General features: G+C 46.7%; 2 protein-coding genes across 4 annotated transcripts in view; one reads left to right on the forward strand and one right to left on the reverse strand.

Moving 5' to 3' along the window:
• Nucleotides 1–334: 334 nt before the first annotated feature.
• ZNF274 (zinc finger protein 274) lies at nt 335–26,263 on the reverse strand. The gene is made up of 8 exons (XM_062177484.1): nt 25,985–26,263; nt 25,501–25,578; nt 24,754–24,880; nt 23,594–23,689; nt 4,896–5,363; nt 3,452–3,540; nt 2,678–2,804; nt 335–2,245 (listed from the first exon to the last, which is right to left on the reverse strand). Exons 2-8 carry the CDS (start codon nt 25,531–25,533, stop codon nt 1,350–1,352), a joined length of 1,836 nt encoding a protein of 611 aa, XP_062033468.1. The 5' UTR covers nt 25,534–25,578; nt 25,985–26,263; the 3' UTR covers nt 335–1,349.
• Nucleotides 26,121–27,492, forward strand: part of ZNF329 (zinc finger protein 329) — a 47,805-nt gene continuing 46,433 nt past the window's right edge. Inside the window, exon 1 of one of the 3 annotated variants that reach the window (XM_062177449.1) lies at nt 26,121–26,200. The gene's annotated coding sequence lies outside the window, so the exon portion shown is untranslated. The remainder of the gene's footprint in view (nt 26,201–27,492) is intronic. The other 2 variants (XM_062177452.1, XM_062177454.1) reach the window with 2 other exon arrangements.

Raw genomic sequence — 27,492 nt, forward strand, 5'->3', positions numbered from 1 at the left:
TGTTATTTATAGAGTGGGAGATGGACAACTCCACCTGCTAGTTCAATCCCAGGGCTTGGCCAAGGCTGTGTCAGCAAACAAGAACTCAATCCAGGTTTCCATGAGAGAACCAAAATATTTGAGCCATGACCACCGCTTCTCAGAGTCTTCATCTTTATGACCCTAGAGTCAGGAATGGAACCCGGGCATTTCAACTCACTATTTTACCCTTGGGCCAAATGCCTGTCCCTTCCCTTTTAAATTTCAAATCATTAATGTAAAGATAATTAAATAGGCTGGAAACAAATTCTACACCAAAATATATACTTTTATTTTCTACATTTTTTTTTTTTTTTTTTTTTTTTTTTTACTTTTTGACAGGCAGAGTGGACAGTGAGAGAGAGAGACAGAGAGAAAGGTCTTCCTTTGCCGTTGGTTCACCCTCCAATGGCCGCCGCGGTAGGCGCGCTGCGGCTGGCGCACCGCGCTGATCCGATGGCAGGAGCCAGGTGCTTCTCCTGGTCTCCCATGGGGTGCAGGGCCCAAGGACTTGGGCCATCCTCCACTGCACTCCCTGGCCACAGCAGAGAGCTGGCCTGGAAGAGGGGCAACCGGGACAGGATCGGTGCCCCGACCGGGACTAGAACCTGGTGTGCCGGCGCCGCAAGGCGGAGGATTAGCCTAGTGAGCCGCGGTGCCGGCTACATTTTTTTTTAAAAGATTTATTTATTTATTTATTTGAAAGGCAGAGGCAGACAGAGAGGTCTTCCATCTGCTGGTTCACTCCCCAGATATCCACAATGGCCAGAGCTGTGCTGATCCAAAGCCAGGAGCCAGGAGCTTCTTCTGGTCTCCCATGCAGGTGCGGGCGCCCAAGGACTTGGGCCATCTTCTACTGCTTCCCCAGGCCACAGCAGAGAGCTGGTTCAGAAGTGGAGCAGTCGGGACTTGAACCGGCACCCATATGGGATGCTGGCACTGCAAGCCACAGCGCCGGCCCTACATTCTTTTTTAGTCCTTATCCATCTACAATAAATACTTTACCACAGATATAACCATTAGGGCACAGATTACTTGGTATCTGGCTTCTTAAAATTATTAGCGTTTTCATATTTCAGTAATATCATTTTTAATGATCAAATGAATGAGCAAACAAATAACAACTTAATTAAGAAATTAAAACTTTTACTCCTACTGATAGATGTATTAATATTTCCCCAGTTTTCTTATTTACTCCTCATGGGCTGGGTGGTCTCCTTGTTTTTTCCTTTGGTCTTGGGAATGTCCTCATTCAATGCTTCCCTTTCCCACTGAGTTCTGAATCACAACCAGGCCTGTGCACTGCACTGTGCGATCAAGCTGGCCTGAGACTATGAGGTACGCTCTTTCTTCTTCCACTTCATCCTACTGTGCGTTTTGTGATGCCCAATAAGATGGGAGCTTTGGGTGAAGGCCTTTCCACATCTGCTACACACATATGGGCGCTCTCCAGTGTGAGTCCTCTGATGCCTGATGAGGTGCGAGCTCTGCCGGAAGGCTTTTCCGCAGTCCTTACACTGGTAGGGCTTCGCGCCAGTGTGAGTTCTCAGGTGCTGGGAGATGGCTGAGCGATCATTGAAAGTCCTTCCACACTCTTTACATTCAAATGGTCTTTCACCACTATGAATTCTCTGATGCTGTGTGAGGGAGGAGCTCTGAACAAATGCTTTCCCACAGATTTGACACACATAGGGCCTCTCTCCTGTATGGATTTTTTTATGTACAGAAAAGTATCTTGGATTCCGGAACATTTTGCCACATTCACTGCACCGGCAAATTTGGCTCCCTTTGTGAAGTCTTATAAATGTAATCTGCTGAGCATTCTGGCTGGTTTTCTTAGCACCACTGCTTTTCTTGGCCTTTTCCCTTTCACAGCTCTTCTGTGAATTACATGTCATGTTCGTAACCCATGAGACACGTTTGCGCAAACGTTTTCTAGGAGGAGTTTTCTGGAGAGAAGCTTGGCTTATGTCAAGATCTGTGCCTACCTGAGATTCAGGGCTTTCGCAGTGCTGTTCCTGAGGGAGGACTTTGTCCTGAGTGAATTCCACTTGTTCCAATGCCCTGTCTAGGACTTCTGGGACCCCATCCTGCAAGACATCTTCTGGGGTAGAGGACCCAGTGTCATCTCTTGAGAATTCTTCCACTTTGAGGTCATGACCTGGTTCTTCTTCAGGAATATCAGATTTTTCAATTAACTGCTTGTTTCCCAGTGTAGTCTCCCACCCTGAAATAAATCAAGAGACTGTAGAAAGTGCTAGGACTATATATATATAATTAAGTACTCAAAAGTTAGGGGATTCCCCCCCCCCCCTTAACTATGGTCATTCAACCTAGGGAGAGACAGCAAAGTTGTGAAGCAGCAGAAAACGGAAAGCTGGTGATTAAGAGATTTGGTGGGGCAAGGCGTGTTCTCAGAAGTAGCTTCCTGTGCTCCTGTTTCTCAAATACCCTCAAGGTGGATGGCAAATCAGTCCTTCACTGGACCTGTGGCTGCCTCTGCCCCACCTCTCCAAGTCCACAGTTCCAGTTAAAAGTCTTAGAGCAAGGATCACTTAAGGGCAATCCGAGTCCTGGTGCTAGTCCAATAAAAGGCCAGAGCCCCTACTTGTGACCCTGAGGCCACCAACCACAGCAGGTGGAGTGGCAGGCTCCTTACCCACAGAGACCAGGTGCTCAAACGTCTCCAGCATCACATCATGGTATTCATTTCTCTCTGTTGGGTCCAACATCCTCCACTCCTCCTGGCTAAAGTCCACAGCCACATCCTGGAAGGTCACTGGCTCCTGTAATGTCACATGTGTCTGCTCAGCAGCAAGGTCAAGGGGATGCCAATGGGGAAGGAAGAAAGGCTGGCAGGGACATTGATAAAGTGGTGCTGAGCTAGGTGCTGCTCTGCTTTGGGGGTTTGCTCAGACACCTACAGTACAGATAGCACTGAGCAATGCCATGTACACACCTTCATTTGAATGGCTGGCAAGACAGGTTTTGATCCAGACCCCAGCTCCGGGCTGTTCTGAAACAAATCGCTGACTCTTAACATCTTCACTCACAGACAGGTGTTTGTTTAGGACGAGGGATCCCTTGTTTAAAAAGCAGGACACAAGTGGTTCCCACATCCTGCCTATGATTGCTCCCCTTCTCAACTCTCTGTACACACTTGGTCCCCTCCCTCTTGCCTGTGCTTGCTGAACTCCCAGGTCACTGTGCCTTCTTTCTAGATCTCCAGTGATGCCAGAGTGGCCACAGCCAGGGCTGCCCCTCACGCTCGAGTGGCTTGAGACACCAGCATGGTCCCAAAAGTTTGGAATGGCTTGCCTTGTGGGAGGCCTCAGCAAGGCCAGGGGCAAGGGATATCCCATGGTATCCTGTGACGGATACCCCTCACAGACAATGTGTGACCAGGGGAGCGAAGGGTGAGCTCTCCACTCACCTCAGGCAGTAGCACCACCATAGCCGTATTCTCCTCCTTCTGTTCAGCAGTGACCTCAAGAGAGCAGACAGATCCTGGGGCAGGCAGTGCTGGGAGGAAACATCAGTGTAAAGGGATTAGTGGGTGTGAGAATTCCCTCAGGCAAAGCAGAGGCAAGCCCCTCCCAGCAATCCAGGGTCATGGCTTATCTGTATCCTGCTGGGACCCTATGCTGGTCCCTGTTTTTGCCCTCTTTGTTCACCAGCTCAGCTCCTCCCACTCCTGGCTCCTCCTCACATCATGAGACTGAATCTCCATACCTGCACCGGCCCTGGTCCTACCACCCTGCACAAACCATCATGGGTGATCAGTGTTCCCATGGCTGAAACCCTTTGTCCCCTCCTCCAAAGAACCTTCCTCACTGCACACTCAGGCAGTTGGCCTCAGGCCTCCTTAGAAGTAAAGCCCACTTCTAGTCTCCAAGCCCTTCACCCTAGCCAGGTGGGCTGTCTCCCATTGCCTCCTGGAGGGTGGGACTTCCCCCTCAGCACAGGACATGTATCCATCTTGATGTCTCCTCCCACCTTAGAAAACCACAAACCTTTTCAGCCCCATAACCCCTTCCAACCACAGCTCCTTCATATCTTTTCTCCCTCTGATGTCCTCATGGGGTCCACAGGCTGCCATAATGCTGACTCCTCCCACTATCAGGGGGTCATATGACATGACTCAGGCTGGCCCACCTGGCCTTAATTATTTGATATGGGGTGAACATGGACAGTAAAAGCCAATGAGGTTTTTGTGAGAACATTTGGGAAACAGAAATTCCACCTTGGGAGATCCCATAGTGAGACAGCCTCCCTGGGAATGAGGCCAACTGAGGGCAGCAGATCCTAGCAGACGGCTGCACACAGTGCCCAAAGTAACGTGATCCCATTCTCTTACTGTTGTGGGGATCAGAGGCCTCGGCTTGGCCAGGTCTAATCCATGCCAGGTGCCAGCCATAGCAGCTTGGCCTCTACAGGCCCTGGCAACACCCTGACTGCTTCTCAATCCCAGCACTTTCACATGCATATTGATCTGTCAAGTCCTCATCTTTCCACTAGACCACAAGCTTGGCAAACTCATGAGTCCTGTGTTAGTTACTACTTTATCCAAAGTCCCTACCAAGCACTAGAGAACTTGTGATACGGCAGGGATCTCAAAGGGATACAAATAAAGCACTTTATCCATGAGCATCTACCAGAAGCCCACGGAGGGCTCAATGAAGAATGTAATGCTGGGCCCTACCCAGGGGTTTTAGCTCTGACTTGGTAACAGGTGGGGATGCAGATGTCCTTGGTCTGGCTGGAGTGGGCACAACCCTTCCTCCACCCTCTCAGGAAGCCTGGAGTTCTCACCCCTCAGTGATCTTTAAGATGTCTTCACAGAGCTGTCGCTCTGCCCACCTTCCCACTGCACTAACCTTCCTCGTTGGCTATCCAGGTCACATCACCCAGCAGGGCCACTACCTCCTGGCAGTCCTTTGGGTGTTGCAACTCCACCCACGTCCGCAGCTTCCCTGGCAGTGCACCCAGAAACTGTTCCAGCACCAGTAGCTCAAGGATCTGCTCTTTGGAGTGTGCTTCAGGCTGCAGCCACTGGTGACACAGCTCATGAAGCAAGGCCAGCGCCTCTTGGGGACCAGATGCTTCCTCATAACGGAACTGCCGGAACCTCTGGCGAGCAGTCTCTGGGTCGGCTGGATGGTTGCCTGGTTTCTTGAGGACATCTGGACTCAGGCCTCCATCTTCAGCATAGAGAGCCTGAATCTGGGCATTCCGGGGACCAGCCACTTCCTGGTTCAGTGTGAGGACCTCAACAACCTTGATCTTTGTCAGGGGATTCTCAGCAGGAAGATCAATTTGAGAGTCTACCTGAGTCTCAGGACATTCTGTAAATCAAAAGCAAAGCAACACGAATGGCCAATCAGCACATAAGAAGATGCTTAAGATCATTACCCACCAGGAAAATGCAGACCCAAACCACGGTGAACTACCACCTCACATCCACTAGGGGAGCTATAATCAAAGATGGATGGCAGCATGTGAGGATGCAGACCACTGAAACTCATGCTGTTTGGGAATGCTGCACGTACTTTTTCATCTAACAGTCTGGCAGTTCCTCAAAAAGTAAAATACAGTTACCAGACAACCCAAGAATTCCCCCAAATGTATTTATGAAGGTACTTCAAAAAGTTCATGGAAAATATTTGCAAAAACTATGTATGGATTTCAAAATTACATGCAAAATAAACTTATATCCTAATACTGTTTTTCCACAAACTAAGGAAATAAAAAATTTATGTTTAAAAAAAAACTTGTACAAGAATGTTCACAGCATTATTCATAAGTGGAAAGTAAAATCAACCCAATGTCTGTCAGTTCTGAATGTACAGTTGCTCCTTGTCTCACAGGGGCTTACGTCCCAACCAATCTACAGCTGAGTTGAAAATACCATAAGCAAAAATGCATTTAATATGTTTAACCAATCAAAACCATGGAAGAGTTTCCACTGAATGCATTTCACCCTTGTACTATAACAAAGTCAGTAACTGTAAACCACTGTAAATTGGGGAACATCTGTATAAATAAAACATAGTCTATCCAGAGTGAAATATTTGCCAATGTGACACAGCAGGTGAGCTGCCATCTGTGATGCTGGCATCCCATTAGTGCCAGGTCAAGGCTTGGCTGCTATACTTCTGATATAGCTCTCTGCTAATGAACCTGGAAAGGCAGTGGAAAGAAGTGGAAGCCACTACCACCCATGTGGGAGACCTGGATGGAGTTTAAAGATCCTGGTTTCTGCCTGGTTAAGCCCTGGCCGATGCGGCCATTTGGGGAAGAATCAGTGGATGGAAGATCTCTCTGTCTCTTCCTCTTCCTGTTAACTCTGCCTTTCAAATAAATAAATCTTTTTTTTTTTTCTTTTTTTTTTTTAAGGAATAAAGTACTACATAGATGAATTTGGAAACATCTTAAGTGGAAAAAACAAGACATAGAAGACCACATATTTATAACTGTATTTATATAAAATTTCCATATTGGGCAAGTCCATAGACCTGATGAGTGGTTGATGAAAGAGGAACTGAAGGGACTGGAGAGTCAACCACTGAATCACACACTTTATGGTATTTGAGTTATATCTCCAGACAGATGTTTAAAGAAAGCCAGACCAAGAAGTGATGGTTAAGAAGAGACCTGTAACACTGCCTATGCATGCAACAATGATGATAAAAGAACCTGCTCTAACTCTAAATGGGACCAAGAACACGAAGTCTGAGAAAAGCGGGGCCTCTGGTTTCTGGCACAGAGTCTACAAGAACACATACAATGAACTGAGGTCTAGGATGGTCCTGAATTGTAAGGAGGGAAGACAAAATAAGATAACAAAAAAGCTCTCTAAAATCCCAAGAAGTAGGGTAGGCCTTTGGTGCAGCAGTTAAGACACTGCTGGGGATGCTTCATCCCATATTGGAGTGCCTTTGTTCAAGACCAGACTCTGCTTCTGATTCCAGCGTCCTGCTAATGCACACCCTGGAAGGCAACAGTAGCAGCAGTTGGGTCTCTGCCACCTGGTTTGAGTTCCAAGCTCCTGGCTTTGGATTAGCTCAGCCCTGGCTGTTGGGGGCATTTGGGGAGGGAACCAGTGGATGGAAGATCTGTTTTTCCTACTCTCTGTATCTCTGCCTTTCAATAAATATAGTTAAAAGTTATAATGCCAATCCTATATGATTTAAGGAAGTTTTTTTTTTTCTTTTTTAAGATTTATTTATTTGAAAGGCAGAGATAGAAAGACTGAGAGATTTTCCATCTACTCGTTCACTCCCTAAATGCCCCCAATAGCCAGGGCTGAGCCAGGCTGAAGCCAGGAGCCTGGAACTCCATCTGGATCTCCCACACGGGTAGCAGGGATCCAAGTACTTGGGGCATTTTCTGCTGTTTTCCCAGGTGCATTAGCAGGGACCTGGATTGAAAGTAGAGAATTTGGGGGCCTAACCTGCTTTTATTTTATTTTTTTATATTTTCATTTTTTTTGACAGGCAGAGTGGACAGTGAGAGAGAGAGAGAGAGAGAGACAGAGAGAAAGGTCTTCCTTTTTGCCATTGGTTCACCCTCCAATGGCCGCTGCGGTCAGCGCATCTTGCTGATCTGAAGCCAGTAGCCAGGTGCTTCTCCTGGTCTCCCATGGGGTGCAGGGCCCAAGCACTTGGGCCATCCTCCACTGCCTTCCTGGGCCATAGCAGAGAGCTGGCCTGGAAGAGGGGCAACCGGGACAGAATCTGGCGCCCCGACCGGGACTAGAACCTGGTGTGCCGGTGCCGCAGGTGGAGGATTAGCCTATTGAGCCACAGTGCTGGCCCTCTAACCTGCTTTGCTACAATGCCGGTCCCTAAGGAAAGCCTTAAAAAATAAATAGAAAAATTAAATAATCAGATTATGACTTACTTCTGGTTATATTTGCAATGCTTAATGTCTCAAACAACATCAAACCTGCACTATCATCCTTGCTAATTTGAGTATAAATGGTTGGCATAATTCTACCTGGAAAGGAACTCAGCATGAAATTAAAACTTAGCAAGCAATGGTCTATTTGCTTTCTCGGGACTAATCAAGTCATGGTCGGGGGACTATTCAAACATGAAGACAGATGTAAAGACACCAAGAGAACCACTATACAAAGGCCAACCACATAAGAAAATAAAATTCTGACTCACAAGTTTAGTGGTACAAGCCCAGGAAGTCAGGATTTGGTTAGTGACCCCCCTTTCATTGTCCTCCAGCCAATTTTCCTCTATGCTTGTAAATGTATAAATCTTCTCACTCTGCATCTGCTTTAAGTCTCAATCAAACACAGAGAACAGTGGCTGACTTCCTAGCCTCTCTGAGTAAACCTCTATGTCCTCATTTGTGTGGTCTTGGAGCAAAATTTGAAAAACAGGTAGTTAGAACACAACCTGAGAAAACTTTTGAAAACCTCTCAATAGGCAGTAACACCATTTGTGGTTACTTTTAAGTGAAGTAAAAAGCAGCAGAGCTAGGGCCAGCGCTGTGGCGTGGGTAAAGCCACCACCTGCAGTGCAGGCATCCCATATGGGCACTGGTTTGAGTCCCAGCTGTTCCACTTCCTATCCAGCTTTCTGCTATGGCCTGGGAAAGCAGTAGAAAATGGCCCAAGCCCTTAGGCCTCTGCACCTGTGTGGGAGACCCGGATTGGCACAGCTCAGGCCATTGTGGCCAATTGGGGAGTGAACCATCGGATGGAAGACCCCTCTTTCTTTCTCTCTCTCTCTGCCTCTCCTTCTCTCTCTGTGTAACTCTTTCAAGTAAAATAAAGAAATCTTTAAAAAAAAAAAAAAAAGCAGAGCAGAAAACAACTACTGTGCATTAATTGTAGCCATGTTAAAAAAGAAATAAAGAACTCAAACATCTCTTGAAATCTGGTTGCTGCTTGCATGTGATGTGTCTGGATTTTTCTCAGTATGTCTATCCAAGAACCCATTATTAGCCTATCAGCAGGTGCTTTTTCATAGTCTGTTTCTCCTTCCTTCCATCTCTGCCTTTCTGTCCTTATCCTTGACCTTGAGGCAGGAGACAGAGAAGGGCTAATCAAGGAAGGTGAAGAAAAAAACCTGCAAGCTTAAAAAACCTTCACTTAGAAGCAGTATGTAGACATAACAGCCAGACAGCCTATAAGCCAGATGACCTCAGAACCATACTAGGGCTGTCCCTCACTCAACAGCCATCCCTATAAAAATACAGCCCTAATCCAGATTCAGGGCCTTGAGTTTTAACTCATTAGCCCACTCCTATGCATTCTGTTAAGGAGAATACTTTCATAATAATCTTTTTTGTTATACCTATTGTCTCTGTGAGCTTCATTTAATTCACTGACGTTGAAAAGAACTGGTCCTAGGCTTTCTACTGTGGCTTCCAGAAAAGAGTGTTTCTGCTTGTTAGAGCATCCCACCCACACAGTTGTGCTCTGGCCCCTCCAAGCATGGCCCAGCTTCTTCCCAGTCCCTGAAGTGTGAAGTGCACCACATGTCCCCTTGGGGCAGACTGCTGGTACCCGGCTGTAGGGACTGCATACCCAGCCCACCTTGACCCAGGCTCCAGGCTCTCCTGCGCCACAGACAGTGGATATGGCCTAGGTTGGCATGAGAAACCAGGTGTAGCTTGAAAGCTCCCACAGATACACCCTCCTGCCCTGCAAGCCTTTTGTGCTTTGGCTCTGAGGGGTGGGAAATTCCTAATCCCCTTTGTTGCCAGCTTCTGAAGTCTTCCCCTGCTGTCTTAGGATGTTAAACGTTTTTCCTTCAATAAGTTTGACTTACAAGCTTTGCTCATCTGGGATTTGTTGTCTACCTGTTTCACAGATCCAACAAGTGCTGCTCACTGTTGAAAAGCAAACTTAGGCCTGAGCCTGGGGTCAGGGGCTGGGCCTGCCGCCCAGCAGCCTAGACTAACTGTGGGTGCACTGGGGTTGCAAAATGGGTATGTGCAATGCCATGCTTATAATTCTTGGCCACTGCTAGCCTCTCCTTTCTATGTTTAAAGTGATTTTTTCTTGATGTGAAGAATCTGAAACATGTGATCACTTATTTCCAACCTCTTTCCCCAGTAAGATTTTGAATTATTTTTATAATATAAAATATATTATAAATATATATTTTTATAAAATTTTTATAATTTTATAAAAATTTATATTTTATAATATAATTTTTATAATTTTTATAATCCCCAACTCATTTACATTACTCTTATCTATGCTATTTAATTCCTCTCCTATTCCTTAGAACTTTTGGGGTTTATTTTCCCCAAGATTATTCCCTTGATTTCAAAGACTCATTTTTTCTTAAGGTTTCAAATTTTCCTGAGGACTCAGGAAGCCGGCAGGATCCACTGGAGACCCAGCAGCACTAGATGATGCCCCCAGGAATGCAAACCTACCAAATGAGGCTCCTTAATGGCTCAGTCTTCAGGAGCCACTAAAGGCTTAAATGAAGACCTTAACCTTAGGCAGGAACTGGGGTGCAGTGGTTAGGCTGCCTGGGAGCTTCCCCTACCGGAGTGCTTGGATTCAAGTCCAGCCTCTGCTCCCTGATTCCACAGTGCTGCTGATGAGAACCCTGGGGAGCAGCGGAGATGGCTCAAGCAGTTGTGTCCCTGCCACCTCCAAGCACGACCTGGATTAAGTTCCCGCTCCTGACTTCTGCCTGGCCCGGCCTAGTTGTTGGTTGGCATTCGAGGAGTAAGCCAGCACACATGGGAGCACCCCTTCTCTAAAACAAAAGCAAGCCTCCCTCCATATGCTTCATCCCTAACTTCTAAAATGTTGTTTTTGTATTCCTTTACCAAGGAGTTTATTTGCTGTTCCCTTCTCCCACCAAGGAAAACAGAACTAGGGTTCTTTTTATTCTATTCGTCCCTCCTCTTGCAATTTATTTATTTCTTATTTAATCTCAATCATGTATTTACTTCTTCCTCTTCTTTGGGAAAATCAAGGAACCAAGACACTTTCTCAGAACCTTCTGCTGAATGTTCACTCAGAAATAAAAACTTTAAGTCATCTGGGTTTGGACGTCCAGCATTCTGGCTCTGTCAGGTAAGACACTGGGAGCCCAGTCAGCTGCAGCCCTCTGGCTCACATTCTGTAATGATTCTCATAAAGTATCTACTGGGTGCTATGGAACCACAATGTCGTCAACGAGACAGCTTGTGGGGAAGGGGCCATCCTAAATCTAGGCTTTCGTGTCCATTTCAGAGGAGAAAATGGTAGCCCTTGAATTCACCAGTAGACAGAGGTAGATCTGGCTTCAGCTGTTACTGACCCACCCATCCACATGAAGCTGCAGAAGAATCCCTCCCAGCTGGAGCTCCAAACCTCCTAGATTCTGTTTTCCTGTTTCAGTTACTCATGCTCACTGTGGCACGAAAATATTCAATGGAAAGCTCCAGAGATAAACAACTCATTAGTTTTAACTCGTACACCATTCTGAGTAGCTTGATTAAATCTCACATTGTTCTGCTCCATCCTGCCCAGGACATGAATTGTCCTTTTGCCCAGTGTATCAACACTGTACATGCTACCTGCACCCTTTAGTCACTTAGTGCACAGTGCCTGTGTTCAAGTAACCCATCAGTTAACATCTAAATCAATTACAGTGGCTACCATTTCATGAAAACTACCATCACAATCGCAGAGAATGAGTGTCCAACCCTTACACCAACAAAATTCATTCTGGAGAGACTAGGAATCCTGCCCAAGGCCACATGCTCGCAGCAAAGCTGCAAGCTCCAGAGTATTCCTCTATGCCCTTTATAAAATTAAAGGGGCCAGGCACAGACACCAGTTTACTTTTCCTTAGATACGCTCTCTCCTCCAGAGATCAGCACATTTGTCCCCATCCTGCCCTAGCAGTCTGTCTTCCTCCTAACATTTTCACATGGTTCACTTTCTCCCTCCAGCTCTCGGGTCAAATGTCATCTCCTCAGAGCCATCTTCTCAGCCATTTCTAAACTACTGTTGTTCACCCACACCTCCCAAGTCCTCCTAGCATATTTTATTGTTCCATTTCCTTGGCAGCACTGACTGCTGTCGGCAGTATCTTATTCATTAATTCATCACCTCTCCCACCTTCTAGAGCAGTGCTGTCCAGAATTTTCTATAGAGGGAATGGTCTAGATCTGCATGTTCTATCCACAGAACTAAGCCACACTTGAAAGGTGAACAGTGCGACTACAGAAATGAGCATGCCCACTTTGGCTGATTCAATCAGCCACATGTGACGCTGGCTTTTTTTTTTTTTTTTTTTTTTTTTTTGGACAGGCAGAGTGGACAGTGTGTGTGAGAGAGAGACAGAGAGAAAGGTCTTCCTTTTCTGTTGGTTCACCCCCCACTGGCTGCTGCAGTGGGCGCACTGCACCGATCTGAAGCCAGGAGCCAGGTGCTTCTCCTGGTCTCCCACATGGGTGCAGGGCCCAAGCACTTGGGCCATCCTCCACTGCACTCCCAGGCCACAGCAGAGAGCTGGACTGGAAGAGGAGCAACAGGGACAGAATCCGGCGCCCTGACTGGGACTAGAACCTGGGGTGCCAGCGCCGCAGGCGGAGGATTAGCCTAGTGAGCCACGGCGCTGGCCGTGACACTGGCTTTTTAGAAAGCTGATTTGATGAGTGACTTGTCCATTCCGGTCCAGCCATCTGCTTTACTGGCCACATAGTAAAATGGCTCCAGCAGCATTATGACTGCCAAACTTCAGTCAAGAAAGGAACTTCATTATTCTAGACTGGTGAGCCCTCTAAAAAGTCAATGTCTCTGGGGGCGGGCGCTGTAGCACAGTAAGTTAATCCCCCGCCTGCAGCATTGGCATCCCATATGGGTGCCGGTTCTAGTCCTGGCTGCTCCTCTTCCAATCCAGCTCTCTGCTATGGCCTGGGAAAGCAGTAGAAGATGGCCCAAGTGCTTGGGCCCCTGCATCCACATGGGAGACTGGGAGGAAGCTCCTGGCTTCGGATCCGTGCAGCACCGGCTGCTGCAGCCATTTGAGGAGTGAACTAGCAGATGGAGGACCTCTCTGTCTCCCCTCTCACTGTCTGTAACTCTACCTCTCAAAAACAAACAAATCTAAAAAGTCAACACCTCTAATTAATCAAGACTTCCACATCTCACTAACTTATAATTTTCTTCAAATAGAGCCTACACATCCTTAAAATTTCTTAATGCATCATTTTTAAGAAGTATTAATGCCGGCGCCGCGGCTCAATAGGCTAATCCTCCACCTTGCGGCGCCGGCACACCAGGTTCTAGTCCCGGTCGGGGCGCCAGATTCTGTCCCGGTTGCCCCTCTTCCAGGCCAGCTCTCTGCTGTGGCCAGGGAGTGCAGTAGAGGATGGCCCAAGTGCTTGGGCCCTGCACCCCATGGGAGACCAGGAGAAGCACCCGGCTCCTGCCTTTGGATCAGTGCGGTGTGCCGGCCGCGGCGGCCATTGGAGGGTGAACCAACAGCAAAAGGAAGACCTTTCTCTCCCTCTCTCACTGTCCACTCTGCCTGTCAAAAAAAACCAAAACAGAAAACAGAAGTATTAATAAAATCTCTTCTATCTGTGTCAGATTTGTTATCACTGGTATAAGCCAGAGCTATTAATTTCTGTAACTTATTTTAAAATATCACCATGCTGAACACTCTTACTATTCTAACTATTGCAGAGGACAATTTTTTTAAAGGCAGCTAACTATTACAAGCTATTACTATTTTCTTATCAATTTTTAAATTTGTGTATCAAAACAATGTCAACATTTCAGACTGTGTTTTGTTATTGTTCATATGCCATGAAAATGACCTTTTATCAGGAAGTCAAAGCCATTCATTCAAAACCACTCACTGCCTACAGCAGTAATGAGATAAAACTGGTCAATTTGCTTTAAAAAAAAAACAAAACAGTTTTGGCAACTACACACTTTCCCAGAAATCCTTCCATTTACTGTTTATTTCTACAGAACAAATTACTGAGCACCTATTCTGTGTCAGGAACTGAACAAGAAAGCAGACACCATAGCAAGGAGAGAGCCATTTCCATGTTATGAGCACAGTTATGGGGAGCACTTCTAAAATACAATCATAAAACCCCAAAGCTACAGAAGCTACACAAGGAAAACAAAGTCCCTCCCACCCAGTTTCCCTCAGGAAGCAACCACAGTCTTGTATGTGGTTGCTATATGACACAGTGATGACCAACTTAGAACCAACTGTATCTGTGTGTAATCAAATTTGTAAATATCTTTACATATTAAAACTTTTTCAAATACAAATTTTAAGAAATGCACATATTGTTTCATTATCAGTACATAAAGAGCTGTCTTACTCTTCACAACAGCTGTGCAAAGTAATATAATTAAACCAACTACTTATATTGCTTATTATATGTATATGGTTTTTACCCCTTTTGTACAGGTTTTTAGCTTGCTTTTATTCTCTATTTATTCAAAATTGTTTTTTGCATTTCATCTACCCAGAAAAATGAGCTCTTGGGATCCTTTTCTCCATTTCTGATTCATTTATTCCTGCTTTAAAAAAAGAATTTATCTTTTCCCATAGGACTTTTGGAGTTATTCCCCCCCACCCCCCGTTTTTAATTCATCTGTTTTCTTCTTAATAGCTAATATTTTTAGGTTTTGACACTGGCCCTGGGTACCAAGCCTGGTTGCCAGAGAGTGGGACCCAAGAGAGGATCAAGATATGCACAGACCCTAGGGAGCAACTATACAGGAAGCAACAGAGAAGGTAATGTAAAGTGTTCTTGAGTAAAAGATTGCAAGGCCTGTGACCTCACTCTTCTACATTAGCCAAAATGTGTCATTCAGTCACTCAACATTCTGTACTGCTAATCCAGTGCACAGGATGTGAGCCCAGCAGGATTACTGGTAGCACCATCCATCTCAAGACCTTCCTTTATCACACCTTACCACTATCCTGTCTCAGAGCCAGCCTTGTCTTGGAAGTCTCTTATATGAAAGCACACTCCTAGCTTTTGGAACTTCTTCAGCTATTTCATTCTACAGTGTACCAAGCTCCTAGTACTCAGCTGCTATGCTAGCAGATAAAGACATACAGAACAGGATGCCTGCCCTCACAAATATTATTTAGTATTTGTTCTATACATTCAGGCCAGAAAATACACCAAATAAAAATCAAAGGACCTGTTCTACTACAATAGTATACTTACATTATGTAAGTTTGTCCTCGGTATGACATCTCATGTAAAAATGAGACATTTCATTTTTTTATTCAAAGGGTTCTTTCTACTTTAAGTTTTTTTCCATCCTATCATATAAGGTGAGAGCTAAGGCTGATGATTTGTCTGCACAGATTACATTCAGAGCCCTTGCTCATATGAGTCCTCTGATACTGAACACAGTGAGGACTCCTACTGAAGGGCTTGCTCTGCTGTTGTGTTCCCGGGGCTCGGTAGCAGTGACTTCCGTGACACCTGAAGCCTTCCTGACATGTTACATTCTTCACACTATCTCTAGTAGCTGTGATGTGGGATAAGGGAGCTCTGTAGGAAACCTTTCCTACAGTGATCACATTCTCATGGTTTCAGAGCTCTCAGATAAGAACTTTTCCAAATTCAATACAACTATAATTTTTTTTTTTTTTTTTTGGTTCCAGGATAATTCTCTCAAAAACAAGGCTGGGTTAGGCCAGCTTTTCCTGCTGTGGTCATATTCCTGATATTTCTTCCCTGTGTGAGTTCTCAGAAGTTGAAAAACTCAAGAAAATGATTTCTTCTAATTCAGGTCTTTGCAGGTTAATCTCCTATGTGAACCTTCTCTTAAAGAGGGCACAGCTAAGCAGGAAGTGGGCTTTCTCACACTCAGCACACTTCTCTATTGTTCCTGTAGGAATTATTTTTATTAATTTTATTATTATATGTTATATATAATAATATATATTATATTGTTATTTTTATTAAATTCCACTGGCTTACATTTCCCTACATGTTATTTCTATAGCCTGTGTGAATCTTCTCACGCTACACAAAGAAGGATTTGTCTCCCACCAAAGAATCCCCTCCTTATATAAAATTTTCTACTATTGTTTGTTCTATGTTTGTAGGGCTCATTTCCAATGCTAAAAATGCTAAGTATTGGGGCCGGCGCATGGCGCAGTAGGTTAATGCTCCACTTGCAGTGCCAGCATCCTATATGGGTGCTGGTTCAAGTCCCGGCTGCTCCACTTCCAATCCAGCTCTCTGCTGTGGCGTGGGAAAGCAGTAGAAGATGGCCCAAGTGCTTGGGCCCCTGCACCCATATGGGAAGCTCCTGGCTCCCGGCTTTAGATCAGCCCACTCACCTCTGGCCGTTGCAGCCATTTGGGGAGTGAACAAGCGGAAGGAAGACCTTTCTTTCTCACCCTCTCCCTGTCTGTAACTGTAACTCTCAAATAAATAAATAAAATCTTTTTAAAAAATGCTAAGTATCCTGTAAGTTTTCCCATGACAATAGTCTCTTGCCTGCACTGCCTTCCTAATGATTAAATCTAGGTCACATCTCAAGAGTTCTACCCAGGGTCATATATATGGCAATGCTTTTCTCAAAGGACACTAAGTGACAGCTGAAGATCTGGGTGCTATCTAACGTATTTTCACAGCATCTTTTCCAATTCAGTGCCATCTTGAGAATGAACGTGATATGTATAAGTATTTATTGTTTCCCTCCCACCTCAGCAACCAGTGCCTACACTATCAAGGAAAGATAGAGCCACGTGAGCTTTCAAAGAGGCCTAGCTCTGTATTCAGTGCTAGTTCTGCACAGTAATGAAAGGCACAGCTATCTTGGCGTGGGAGAGACTACACAGGGGCATGATCGTTTCATCTAAAGTTACAGCATGCCATTCTAAACACCTGTGATGCTCATATCTGTATGTGTAATCTGCATCTCCTTCTGAGGTCCAAACAGATACACTCAACTGATTTTGCAAACTTCCTTGATGTTTCTAGTCATTTCTCATTCATACTTAACAGAACCAGTCAAGATATTAGATAGCTCAAAAGTTTGAATCAATGGGGTCGGCGCTGTGGCTTAGAGCAGGTTAAAGCCCTGGCCTGAAGCACCAGCATCCCATATGGGCAGGCACCAGTTCTTGTCTAGCTGCTCCTCATCCAATCTAGCTCTCTGCTATGGCCTAGGACAGCAATAGAAGATGGCCCAGGTGCTTGGGCCCCTGCACCCACATGGGAGACCTGGAGGAAGCTCCTGGCTCCTGGCTTCAGATCAGCTCAGCTCTGGCTGTTGCAGTCATTTGGGGAGTGAAAAGTGGAAGGAAGACCTCTCTACCTCTCTCTGTAACTCTTTCAAATAAATAAAATAAATCTTAAAAAAAAACCCAAAAAACTTGAATCAAGATGAAAGTTATTAGGGAGCTCTTTATATGATTAGTGTAACTTCTTTTTTAAAATTATATTTAACATAAAAAATAAAAACAAAAAAATCCTCAAAAAAGTACATGTCTTTACCAGACTTTCCTGTATCACTAATGCCAAATATTCAAGAGAATTTTTTCTTTCATATATATATGTATATATATATTTTTGTTGTTGTTAAAGATTTTTATTTATTTGAAAGGCAGTGTTATAGAGAGGCAGAGGCAGTGAGAGAGAAAGGTCTTCCATCCACTGATTCACTCCCCAGATGGCTTCAATGGCCAGAGCTGTGCTGTTTGAAGCCAGGAGCTTCTTCTGGGTCTCTCACAGGGGTACAGGAGCCTAAGCACTTGGGCCATCTTCCACTGTTTTCCCAGGCCACAGCAGAGAGCTGGATCAGAAGTGGAGCAGCCAGGACTCGAACCGGTGCCCATAAGGGATGCTGGCGCTGTAGGTGGCGGCTTTACCCGCTATGCAACAGTGCTGGCCCCTCTTTTATATTTTTAAAACAAGATATTGGGCTGGCGCCGTGGCTCACTTGGCTAATCCTCCGCCTGCAGCCCTGGCGCCCCAGCGTTCTAATCCCGGTTGGGGCACTGGGTATTAGTCCTGGTTGCTCCTCTTCCAGTCTAGCTCTCTGCTGTGGCCCGGGAGGGCAGTGGAGGATGGCCCAAGTGCTTGGGTCCCTGCACCTGCATGGGAGACCAAGAGGAAGTACCCGGCTCCTGGCTTCGGATCGGTGCAGCACCGGCCGTAGCGGCCATTAGGAGTGAACCAACGGAAGGAAGACCTTTCTCTCTGTCTCTCTCTCACTGTCTATAACTCTCTCTCTGTCTCTTTCTCTGTCTAACTCTGCCTGGCAAAATAAATAAATAAATTAAAAAAAACCAAGATATTGATGCGTACAAAAATAACATGGGTAGTAAACACACAAGATACAAAGAAAAATCTTCTCTTCACTTGTGAGAAGTGCTGGCAGCTTCTTTTCTTTCATTCTCCCCAGCCACCTACTCACCTTGTTCCACTAAGTCCCTGTGAATCACCCACCGTGTTTCTGCCCGACCCTGTGGCTCATCTCAGATGAGGCCCTGCATGCTGCTATGGCCCCCGCCTACTTCCATCTAGCCACCGAGAGTGAGCTGTGAAAAGCCATGTCACGTTCCTGCTCAGATGAACATCACACTCTCCTCAAGCCAGTGAAGCCTTGTGAGTTCTGCTAAGCTCACTTGGCATGTCTTAACACATCAGCTACCTGCTAGCCTACTAGGAAACTTTATGTTCCCTGAATCTGCCAAGCTCTCTCCTATCTCATGATGACCGCAAACCGTGCCTTCATGCCTGGAAGATCTCTTCACTGCCACTTTCACAAGTCTGTGCACTTTTTTGACTTCAGGAATCAGTTTCTCAGCCCCACATTGTCCCAGCTACTTCCTGTGCAAAATTCCCCATGACGATCCCACTTACACCATGTTCTTGTGTTCAGTACTTCCCACTAATCATCATCACACCGGTGTGACCTGTCTGCAGCCCATCGTCTATTCAGATCATTTCAGGGCCTTGGCTTATTACCGCATGTTTAGTATATTGCACAGGACAGAGGAAGTCTTCTGTCAATACTTGTAAATTGAGAGAAAAGGGAAAGAGAGGGGAAGAATACTCCATAAGGACTATGACACGCAGGGATGAGTCAGGCAATGAGCCTCCTCTAGTATGGCCTCTGCTCTCTAAGACCACCTCTCAGTTCTCACTCATGGAGCTGGCTCTCGCCAGACATTCAGAACTATAGGTAACCAGTGTCCCCCACAGCAACAGATCACTCAGAAGTACATGGCCAGGAAGTCTGCTCATGCAGTACACGGGACTTGAGTTCCAGGGAGAATGAGACACAGAACTGTCACATCCAGAAAGCAATCTGAATCACGAAAGATCAGAAGGGACATCAGCAGGTTTGATCACGGGGAGCACTAGTGGGGAACAGACACTACCACAGGCAGATACAAAGTGCTTACACTGCTAGGTACCCTGCAGGTGATGAATAGTTTAGTGAGACCTTTGCTAATGGCTAGAAGATCTTCAAAGAAGGAAATGAAAGAAAGACTGGAAAAACAAAACAGGGGCTGGCGCCATGGTGCAGTAGGTTAGTCCTCTGTCTGCTTTGCCGGCATCCCATATGGGTGCAGGTTCTGGTCCTGGATGCTCCACTTCCGGTCCAGTTCTCTGCTGTGGCCTGGGAAAGCAGTGGAAGATGGCCTGGGTCCTTGGGCCCCTGCACCCATGTGGGAGACCAGGAGGAGGTGCCTGGCTCCTGGCTATGGATCAGCAAAGCTCCGGCCATAAAGGCCATCTGGGCAGTGAACCAACGGAAGGAAGACCTTTCTCTTTGTCTCTCCCTCTCACTGTCTGTAATTCTAACTCTCAAATAAAATAAATAAAATCTTTAAAAAAAATTCAAGAAAGGGCCGGCGCTGTGGCACAGCAGGGTAATGCCCTGGCCTGGAGCGCCGGCATCCCACATGGGCGCTGGTTCAAGACACGGCTGCTCAACTTCCGATGCAGCTCTCTGCTATGGCCTGGAAAGGCAGTGGAAGATGGCCCAAGTCCTTGGACCCCTGCACCCACATGGGAGACCAGGAGGAAGCTCCTGGCTCCTGGCTTCGGATTGGCACAGCTCCGTCCGTTGCGGCCATCTGGGGAGTGAACCAGCGGATGGAAGACCTCTCTATCTCTCTGCCTCTCCTCTCTATGTAACTCTGACTTTCAAATAAATAAAGACATCTTTTAAAAAAATTTTCAAGAAAATGGAATTAAAACAAATTTATTAAAAAAAAAACAAACAAAATATCAATGCTGAGCCATCCAGCTGAAACACAGAAAAACTAGAAACAGGGACCAGAAAAAGAGTAAAGAGACACCATTGGCTCCATTCTGGGAAAAAGATCATGCTAAAAGACGGGGCCAGGCACAGATTTCATGGCTGAATACTTCTAGAGCAGGTGGTTCTAATACCACTTGCGTCACAGTACAGAAAATATAGGGAAAGCATCCAGTGTGCTTTGCAGCCAGTACTCTGATAGAAAAGCTGACAAAGAAAATCACACCTCAGTCTAACTGTGAATGTTGACCCCAAACCCTAAAAATAAAAAGTCAACAGGCTCGTAACAGCATATTCAACAAGGCACTTCTATGTGTACCATGTCACCATGTGAACTGTTCAAGGGAGAAAATGCTTCTGATTACCTTGGAAAGCTCTGGAATGAAACTAGAGCTGTTTCTCATTTTCACTCATTAGAAAGGGCTAGATGAATATGTCTTCATCCAAATAAAAGCCAAGTTGAATTAAAGCAGAATCCAGTCATCAATACGTGGACACGTTTCATGATCTGAGGTAACTAATAGAGTAACATAGGCATTCTGAGAATTGATGATTGTTCATAGCCCTTGTCTCTTCCATGGAAGTGTTTTGTTTCTTTCTCTTCATACTATTCGTTGAACTCTTTTACTTAGAGTAGGGTTAATGATACAATTATTAAGTATATTGAAAATAGACCATTATAAAAAAAATTAAGAGTGAGAATCCGAGAGGGAGGGGGAAGAAGGATTAGAGCATGGGTGGGAGGGAAGGGGGTTGGGGGAAAGTGCCACTATGTTCCTAAATCTGTATATATGAAATACATCAAACTTATGCAACTTAAAAAAAGGTCTTGGGTTTTGCCCAAGGAAGACAGGGGCATGTGCAGCCCAAGTTGCAAATTTTCAGTTATTCCTGGTGATATGGAAGAAACATAAAAAGACAAGCTGTAGGTTAAGCTACAGCCTGCAATGCTGGTATCCCTATCACAGTACTGGTTTGAGTTCTAGCTGCTATGCTTCAGACCCAGCTCCCTGCTAATGTGTCTGGGAAGGCAACAGATGATGGCTCAAGTACTTGCATCTCTGCCACCCATGTGGGAGACCTACCTAGATGGCGTTCCAGACTCCTGCCCTGGTCATGATGACCATTTAAGAAGTGAACTATGGATGGAGGATCTCTTTCTCTTATCTGCTTTCTCTCTGTCACTCTGCTTTCAAATACATAAAAATAAATATTTTAAAAAAACAAAGAAAAAAATTACGATAAAAATGTATCCTTAAAAAAATCCTAGAAACTTTCCCATTTAAGTCAGACTAGAAGTCCATTCTTCACACCCTCATTTTCACAATGTTTTAGAAATACCAACCATGAAGAGTACAATTACATGATTGTCCAAAAGAGGTAAATGACCATTAACACAACTACTTCCTACTTTATACTTAATGGCAAAATCAATGAGAATCTAACACAATTACTAAAAAGATAAAAGAATTTGACAACATGACAGGTTCATCTGGACCAACTGCAACAGACTGAGGGAAGACAAATTCAATCAGGTAATGGCATCAATGTGAGCCAAATTAAATGTAATATATATCCCAACAGGATTTTCTCAGGGAACCCCCAAAGGTAGGTAAGTGTAAATCTGGAGAAGTAAGTGATCGAGGATAGCTAAGAATTTTGATTTTTAAAGAGGGGAACTACTATTCATCCAAACACTTTATAAATAGTCAAAACATTCAAGGGAGAGCCCAAAGGCTTGGTATACCACGATGACTGGAATTTAGTTCACACAAAGATGGTGTTTCCAACACAGGAAGAATCTATTCAGAAAACAGTGTTGAATTTGTGCCCCACATTATATATAAAAGGAAATTTCAGATAAATTGAACTAAACAAAACCAAATTAAAATACTAGTGGAGGGGCTGGCGCTGTGGTGCAGCAGGCCCTGGCCTGAAGCGCCAGCATCCCATATGGGTGCCGCTCTTCTTCCAATCCAGCTCTTTGCTATGGCCTGGGAAAGCAGTAGAAGATGGCCCAAGTCCTTAGGCCCCTGCACCCATGTGGGAGACCCAGAAGAAGCTCCTGGCTCCTGGCTTCAGATCGGCGCAGCTCCGGCTGTTATGGCCATCTGGGGAGTGACCCAGCGGATAGAAGACCTCTCTCTCTGTAACTCTTTCAAATAAATAAATCTTTCAAAAAAAAAAAAAAATACTAGTGGACAAGCATTCAAGCTTAGCAAGTTAAACTGCTGCTCACGTTCCCCAGCATACTGTATCAGAGTGCTGGTTCAGGTCCCCATTGGTCTACTTCCTGTTCAGTTTCCTACTAATGTGCCTGGAAAGGCAGTGAAGGATAGCCAAGTCCTAGGGCCCATGCCACACACTTGGGAGACCCAAATGGAACTCCTGGCTCCTGGCTTTGGCCTGGCCCATCCTTGGCTGTTGTGGGCATTTGTGGAGTGAACAAGCAAATGGAAACTGGATCGATCTCTCTCTCTCTACCACTGCTTTTTGAGTAAATACATAAATAAATCTTTAAAAATACTTGGATATATTAAAGTATTTGGATAATCTGCTTACATATGATTTAAAAACAGAACAGAAAAGGACAGGTTTGAAAAGAAAAATCTGAAATTATAAAACATCTGTATAAAGTGTACGCAGAGGTAGAACATAAATGCTGGTCTGGGATATATTTCAATATTAACACCAGATTACATAGAGTTCCCACAAATTAAAAAGAGTGAAACAGAAAAATGAACTCACATGATAAAAAATACAAATGGTCTATTTCATTGGTTATAAAGAAAATTTGGAATAGATCAAACATCATCTTTTGCCCCTTGATCTGAAAATCTTAACAAAGACCATTACAAGTTGCTGATGAAGAAGAAAAAGGAGCTCTCATGTACGTCAGCAGCTACATGTATTTTAAACTTTTTCTGAGGCAATTTGTTGCTACCAGATTTTTAGCTTACATAATGCTTCATCTTAGAGCTCCATTCCTAGAAATTCAATTTACCAAAAAAAAACCCCTATTTGTATCTGCAAAAAAAAAAGAGGATACAAAGTTGCTCTTGGCAGTAATTTGAATGTCCATCAAAAGAAGAAAAAATGTGGATTACATAGAGGTTGCCAAATGGATTGACACAGACCTATAATGAGCATAACATAAGGCATACTAACTGCCCCCTACAATAGGTTGTTTCAATCAAGCAGAACACTGCTGAGCACAGATCCATCTGCAGTCTCCCATTCACTACCTCTTTTCCAAGATACCGGTTCCTGCCTAACCATTTGGCCTGCCCTCTGCGGGAACTCCCATGTATCAGTTCTCACCTGGAAAGGGGTCTTGAAGAATTCCTCTCTCCACCGGCCAGAAGTCTTCTGCCTCTTCTAACTGAGACACCACATTTGGTTTGGAAAGCTGATGCTCTGCTCAATGGAAGAGAGACAGGGCTTGGGGCTGGGGTTCCGTGTTCAGGAGAAAACGCTGTCCTGCTATAGCATACACTGTCCCTGTCTTCTCTGCTAGGGCTCACGTGACTTCTGGCATAGGCTGCTACCAACCATATCCATTCCTTGTCAGTTAGCCTGGATTCCCTCCTAGTAGAGGCAGCCATGGAGCCCAGTTCTGGCCAGCAAGACACAAGGGAGATCGGTCAGCTGGGGAGCCTCTAGAAAAGATTTTACTTTCTTGCTAAACAAGACAGTTCAGAAGGAGGCGTGGGCAGGGCTGTTTCCCCGCTTCCGTTTCTGCTTTGATTCAAGTAAAGACAGGAGGCCTGGAGCCACACCATGCAATGACTAGCCAAAGGATGGGAAGGATCAAAGTTAATCAGAGACCGAAGGGTTCAGGTTCTTCAGTGATACTCTTAAGTTGCTTAACACTGACATTACATCCTCCTGAATTCTTGTTAGAAAATAATAAGCAGGAGTGCCAGTTGCTATAGCATGCCATATTGGAGTGCTGGTTTGAGTTCTGGTTACTCTGCTTCCAAACAAGTTTCCTGCTAACGCACCTGGGAAGTGGAAGATGGCCCAAGTATCTGAAACCTGGCCAACTATGTGGTAGACCAGTAAGGAATTCCTGGTTCCTGGCTTTGGCCTGGCCAAGCCCTGTCTATTGCAGCCATTTGTGGAAATGAACCAGTGGATGGAAGTTTGGTACTCTGCCTTTCAAAAAGATGTAAATAAACATTAAGGCAGATTTGTATTAAAAAATAAACATCCACTACTGGTGCTGGACACATCCCTGATTTTTATCACCATCCTAGTTTTCACCAGGGCTCTGAGGGACAAAGTAGGTGAAGCTTTAAAAGTCATATTGAGAAGCTGCCCTTTCCTATGGGTATAAAGAAAAACCCTCTCTCCCAGGTTCTAGGACCTTAACCCCTCCACTCTGATCCCTGCAGCCCGCGCCCAAGCAGATACATACTTCAGAGGCACCACATTCATACAGCAAAGCAGATCTTTATTGACATGGAAGCCAGCCTTACCAACTGAGACCAGGTTCCTGTAGTTCTCCAGCATCACTTCCCTGTACAGGGACTTCTGTTTGAGGTCCAGGAGTCCCCACTCCTCCGGGGTAAAACCCATTGTTACATCTTCATAGGTCACTGGTTCCTAAAACCCACAGGTTTCTGTTTAACAACATCTGGTCCTCATCCATGATGACAAAAAGAGGGAGGCTGATCAAGCCATGACAGCACAGAATGGTCTACAGGATGACCCCAGAGAATTTTAGTTCTCTCATTTTGGTTTCTGCTATTGTCTGCAATTCGGAGCCAACCTAGGCGTGACCCTATTCAATCACAGCAAAGGCAGACAAGAGGTGAGACCTCTCAGGTCTAAGAAAACCTGCCCATTTCTCATTAATCTGGACTCTGAGACTGGTGTGCATACTCCTAAGGAACTCCTGAGCTGAATCATCACACTCAAGCCTTCAGCCCCTGCTGATCCTACCTTCTTCAGCGGTCAGGGATCCATTCTCACCTCTCTCTTCTACTACTGAACTCAACTCATGTAACCTCAAGTAGCTGCTGAAATCTAAACACGGATCCGATTCCTGCTCAGACTTGTCAGTATGGCTTACAGTATACCTATCTGCGGTCACTCCAGCAGGCAGTCTTTCGTGCCCAGTTTTTCCCCACTCCGAGAGCATCTCTGAGAAAGTAAAGCCCTAGCAGCATGAACTCCCCCAGCTGCAGGGGGCGACTCGAAAGCTCGGAGAAGCCTCTACTCACACAGGGCCAGGCCGTCGGAAGCCTGGAGGCCATACTTTCCTCCTCTTCAGTGTGTCTCTCGTAAGAGTGAGCAGAGTCCTGAGAAAACCGAAGTCGAGAGGGGAGGACCATGAGGGCTACGCCTAGGGGGCTCACTTGCCTCTGCTCAGAAGCGGCTCCCTCAGAGGGAGAACGCCCAGGGCGAGTCGTCTGGCCCAGAGACGCTCAGTTCCCCCCTGATCGAGAGGAGACCTCTTGTCCTACGTCCCCACGTCGGGGGGGACGGTCGGCTCCGGTACCCCCTCAGGGCCGGAAGAAGTAGTCTCCTCTCAGTCCCCGATCCCCATCACACCGCCCCTTCCGGCTCCACGGCACAAGGACAACAGGTGAGGCCGGATCCGGGCTCCTAAACCTGGTAGGGAAGGGACTGCCTTCGCCCGCAGGGAGTGGACGCTGGCCCACCCCGCGCAGCCCCCGACGGCCGCGGATCTCACGCCGCACTCACCCGGCGCGCGCTGCAGAATGGCGCCCGTCGGCCCACGGTGAAGTGCGTCAGCACGCGAACCTGGACTACAACTCCCAGACGCCCCCGCGGCGCGCCCCGCTCGACCTCCCTCGGGCGGCAGCCATCTTGGCCGGCCCTTTGGGGCTGCAGGCGAAGGCCGGGTGTGCAGGAGGAAGGCGCTCGTCGGGGCACCTCGGCGACCCAACTGTACAGGAGGTGGTTACTGGTGGGGGATTCTAGGCTGCGGACGCCACATGCTTCGTGGGAGGTGACCCAGAGAGAGCGTTATGTCGCCCTCCCCCCGCCCCCGCCACGAGGGAGAGGGAAGGGGCGGGCGAGTGACTGGTCTGTCCGGAACTAATTATTCCCTCCTGCGGGGGAGGAGAGAGCGGGCGTCATTGGCTCTGCCGACCCGTCGTTTAGGGGGGAGGCGGGGCTAAGGGCCTCCCAAGTTCCGGGAGAGGGGAGAGGGAGGGAGAGGGAGAGGCGGCTGAGGAACGCTCACACCGCGGAAGAAGGGGCGGGGAGCGTGCGCGGCGGGCGGTCTGCCCGGGTGTGCGGGCGCCTCAGGGAGAGTGGGCGGGGTCCCGAGGTGGCTGAGCCGGTGTCCGCCTGGTTTCGGGAGGAGCAGCGGTAGGGGAGGAGTGCGCTCTGCAGGAGCCTGCGCCAGTGTCCCGGGATGAGTAAGGTTTGGCCCTAGGGGCCGAGGCGTCCATGTGTAGGCAGGGGAAGAGGTGTCCACTGTAGGATGGCCGAGGTGTCCACTGTAGGTGGCCGAGGTGTCCATGTGTAGGAAGGGGAAGAAGTGTCCACTGTAGGATGGCCGAGGTGTCCATGTGTAGGAAGGGGAAGCGGTGTCCACTGTAGGATGGCCGAGGTGTCCACTGTAGGTGGCCGAGGTGTCCACTGTAGGAAGGGGAAGAGGTGTCCACTGTAGGGTGGCCGAGGTGTCCACTGTAGGTGGCCGAGGTGTCCATGTGTAGGAAGGGGAAGAGGTGTCCACTGTAGGTGGCCGAGGTGTCCATGTGTAGGAAGGGGAAGAGGTGTCCACTGTAGGGTGACCGAGGTGTCCACTGTAGGAAGGGGAAGAGGTGTTCACTGTAGGATGGCCGAGGTGTCCACTGTAGGTGGCCGAGGTGTCCATGTGTAGGAAGGGGAAGAGGTGTCCACTGTAGGATGGCCGAGGTGTCCACTGTATGTGGCTGAGGTGTCCATGTGTGGGAAGGGGAAGGCAAAGCCATCACTGCCCAGAACCCGGGCCCAGGTCTGGTGTGGTCCGGACTTCCTTGGGGCCCAGGGGCTGTGGTGGTCTCGCCTTGATCTGCCCTCCCCCGCCCAGAGCCCAGTGTGCTCCCGTTGCTTGGAGTTTTTGCCACGTCTCAGCGGCCTTGTCCTTCGAGGGTCATCCTGTCTGCTGCGTGCTAAACTTGTCCAGGGGTTGTTAATTCTTACGACCACTGTGGAGAGTCTGCCTTCAGGCCGCTCACTGTTCATCCTGATGTTTCTAC

The sequence above is a fragment of the Lepus europaeus genome, chromosome 19 (assembly GCF_033115175.1).
Source record: "Lepus europaeus isolate LE1 chromosome 19, mLepTim1.pri, whole genome shotgun sequence".
Lineage (NCBI taxonomy): Eukaryota > Metazoa > Chordata > Mammalia > Lagomorpha > Leporidae > Lepus > Lepus europaeus.